Consider the following 3,447-nt stretch of genomic DNA (forward strand, 5'->3'; position numbering starts at 1 on the left):
TCCCCAAACCCTTCCTCAGAGCCTGCAGAACAGAAGACTTTCAGCAGCGATTTCGATTCCGTCGGCTTGTTGATGATGGCATTTCCGAGAATTCGTTGGCAAAACGGCTTGAGCTGGGAGCGAGGATTCTCCCTCATGCTCCAACCTTGGAGTGAGAAGCTGGCTTCCCACCGCCACTGCTAGGTGATGGAGACGATTCTTGGGTTACGGGTGCGAGGCGTGAAGTCGATGCTGGTTGGGATGGGATTTTCGATGCGGTAGCTGCGGGTACAACATGTAAGATTGGGTTTTGACCAGCTCCCAATGTATTGCTAAGCTCTGCGAGTTTTTGCGCGATATCGTCGATCTTTTTCTCACTAAGAGATTTGAGTAAAGGAAATAAAAAGAGATGGACGAATGGTATACATGTACTTACTATATCTCCGAGATAAAAACGCGTTGTCGCCTTTCCTTGGGCTTGTGCCTAGGCGGATACGTGCAGAGGTTCTCGGTGCGGACACAGTAGGCACACGGGTGTCTCCGGTCGCAGCGCACCTAAAGATGTTCTAAATTAAATAAATGTCTACAACTGACCGTATCCAAAGAGGGACAGGTACCTTTCTGCGGCGGCATCGATCACACTGGTTTGATTTAGTCAGTAGGTGAAGCAGCGCTTGATTTTGCAGGAGACTTGCTGAGATTGTGGACAATGGGACAAGCTGTTCGTCCTGAGGGACATTATCTACTTCCCGATCCGATGAGGGGAAGGCATCATCTCTTTCGGTAGCCATTTTGTTAAAATGAGCTTGCCAGAAATGCTCAAGCTGATGACGGAGGAGGGAAGTTCAGTGGTCCGCAGGCCGCAGACCTTGAGCATTACGGATACAGCAGTCAAAGCTTGAGACCAGCGCTAAGCTGCCAGTTATGGGTCTCGCTCGCCTATCTCCGCTACACCAATCACCTTTCCAATTCAGCTGAGGCTATACCTGGATAGGGCTAGAGTGAGGCGGAAAGACGGTGCGTGGAATCTTGGCATTCCGCTCTCCGAGATGCTTACTGAGATAACTGCTATCGCGGTGACGGCCTCTTGGCATGCCGCACCGCGTTACATGCACAGGCCACAGAAAATGTATACGACTAAAGATGAATCTTGGCCGATGGCTAAAAGTAAGTATATTCATCGTTTTCCATATTGACAACACCCATTTCTAGATGTTTATTATTCCTTAGAACCCTTACGCTCCTTTCTACCACTGACTGCTGATTCGGGCGTTTCCCTTCTATCCTTTTCCTTTCTATTTAAAATTTCCTTACTCATTCATCTGTGCCTACATCGAACTGTATTCTTTGATCTTGCTGTGATAAGGTTGAGAGGTTAAAAGAGGCTTCAGCCCCAGCACCTTTAATCTTGCATTCCTGTCAGCATGGAGAAAACCGACAACGTCGCGGATGCGACAGCTGCAGATCGGCCAGACAAGAACTCTAACCAGTCCGATCAAAAGCCAATGTCTGGGTTCGCTGCATTTCTGGTAAGACAATGACCTTCACGGTACAATCTTGTTCAGGGCATTCTGATCGTAATAATCACAGCGCATCTTTACCTACTGTCAACCCCTCGATTGCGCCCTCGAATTCATCGCCGTCCTCGCCGCCGTCGGCTCTGGCGTGGCCATGGCAATGATGAACCTTGTTATAGGAGAGCTGATGGATGTCATGGGCCATCCAGCGCGCATCGCCACAGATCCTGACGGCTTCATGGCCGATGTTGGCAACAAATCGTAACTACCTGCGCGAAACATGTACGCCTCTGCACCCATCTAATGTAACAATAGACTCTACTTTGTTTACATCGGTATCGCTCGACTAGCATGTACATATATTTACTCCACGCTCTTTACATTCGTTTCCTTCCGAGTCACAAACAACATCCGACAATCGTACCTGCGAGCAGCCCTTAGTCAAGAAATCAGCTATTTCGACCACGGAACCTCAGGGTCTATCGCCATGCAAGGCACATCCAACGGAAAGCTGATCCAATCAGGCATCGCAGACAAGCTTGGGCTCTTCTTTGTCTCGTTTACTACCTTTATTGCGTCCTTCATCATTGCATTTATCAGTTATTGGAAGCTCACCCTCATCCTTATCTGCATCATGCCGGCGATTATGCTGGTCATTGGCACCATGGCCACCATCGACGCTGGTATCGACAGCAAGAACTTGAGACTACTCTCCCAAGCCGCTCAGTACGCCGAAACAGCCTTCGCGAGTATCCGTACGATCAAAGCGTTCAACCTGGAGCCGAGAATTATGCACAAGTATGCATCCGTCCTCGATACTTCCCGACAGCTATGCCGCAAGAAATCTAGTGTATATGGGGTTATGTTCGCCTGGCAATATTTCGTCATCTATGCTGGTATGGGTCTTGCCTTCTGGCAGGGAATCAGGATGATTGCCCGAGGGGAGGTGGATGGTATTGGCACCGTCTTCACGTAAGCCTTTTCCCCAGATCTGCCCCTTCCTTTAGCTTTGTTGTTTGCTGACCACCAAAAGTGTCCTTTTCTCCGTCGTCATCGGATCGACTTCGATCAATGGCATCGCTCCAAACATCTCCTCCTTTGTTCGTGCTGGCACCGGTGCTGCAGAGCTTTTCGCTTTGATCGACCGGACCTCGGATATCAACCCGCTCGACGAGTCAGGCCAGACACCCACCAAGGTTTCTGGTGTCATCGATATCAAATCGGTTTCCTTCAGCTACCCAACGCGGCCGGATACCAGGGTCCTCGAAGACCTTTCTCTCAACATCCCGGCCGGAAAGATTACAGCTTTAGTGGTACGGCATATTCTTTCGCCCTCTATCTTTGACTGAATACAGGACCAGAAGGGAGTTAACGTTTCGGCAGGGTGCCAGTGGCTCGGGAAAAAGTACCATCATTGGCCTTCTGGAACGATGGTATGACCCCGCCTCTGGTGACATCACGCTCGATGGAATCAGCCTACGAGATCTAAGTGTCACCTGGCTTCGTACGGCCATGCGACTTGTCCAACAGGTGTGTTTAATATATAGTCCCAACAACTGACGTTAACGTCCTACAGGAACCTGTGCTGTTCAACGGAACCGTCTTTGAGAACATTGCCGATGGCCTCGTTGGTACTTCCTGGGAGAGCCAGCCAAGACAAACCCAAGAGGAACAGGTGAAACACGCGGCCAAGCTTGCGTTCGCGGATGAGTTCATCCAAAACCTCCCAGAGCAATACGAAACACGCATCGGCGAACGGGGAGGACTCCTCTCAGGAGGACAGAAGCAAAGAATTGCTATAGCTCGAAGTATAGTTTCCGACCCTTCTATCCTCTTGTTAGACGAAGCTACCTCAGCCCTTGATCCACACTCTGAAGGCATTGTCCAAAAGGCACTCAACAGTGCCTCTCAGAGAGGACAGAACCACGTTAGTCATTGCACACAAACTGCC

General features: G+C 49.9%; 2 protein-coding genes across 2 annotated transcripts in view; one reads left to right on the forward strand and one right to left on the reverse strand.

Moving 5' to 3' along the window:
- Window positions 1-133: 133 nt before the first annotated feature.
- FOXG_04762 (uncharacterized protein) lies at window positions 134-770 on the reverse strand (the record flags this gene model as incomplete). Its single annotated transcript, XM_018382799.1, has 3 exons — window positions 134-356; window positions 416-534; window positions 726-770. 3 exons carry the CDS (start codon window positions 768-770, stop codon window positions 134-136), a joined length of 387 nt encoding a protein of 128 aa, XP_018239587.1.
- A 633-nt stretch (window positions 771-1,403) lies between these two features.
- The window catches only part of FOXG_04763 (uncharacterized protein), a gene marked incomplete at both ends in the record, with an annotated part of 4,460 nt that continues 2,416 nt past the window's right edge, over window positions 1,404-3,447 (forward strand). The window contains 6 exons of the mRNA XM_018382800.1: window positions 1,404-1,508; window positions 1,570-1,757; window positions 1,812-2,468; window positions 2,530-2,809; window positions 2,880-3,026; window positions 3,073-3,423. Of these exons, the coding sequence (XP_018239588.1) occupies window positions 1,404-1,508; window positions 1,570-1,757; window positions 1,812-2,468; window positions 2,530-2,809; window positions 2,880-3,026; window positions 3,073-3,423 (1,728 nt within the window). The remainder of the gene's footprint in view (window positions 1,509-1,569; window positions 1,758-1,811; window positions 2,469-2,529; window positions 2,810-2,879; window positions 3,027-3,072; window positions 3,424-3,447) is intronic.

This window comes from Fusarium oxysporum, chromosome 7 (assembly GCF_000149955.1).
Source record: "Fusarium oxysporum f. sp. lycopersici 4287 chromosome 7, whole genome shotgun sequence".
NCBI classification, from domain to species: domain Eukaryota; kingdom Fungi; phylum Ascomycota; class Sordariomycetes; order Hypocreales; family Nectriaceae; genus Fusarium; species Fusarium oxysporum.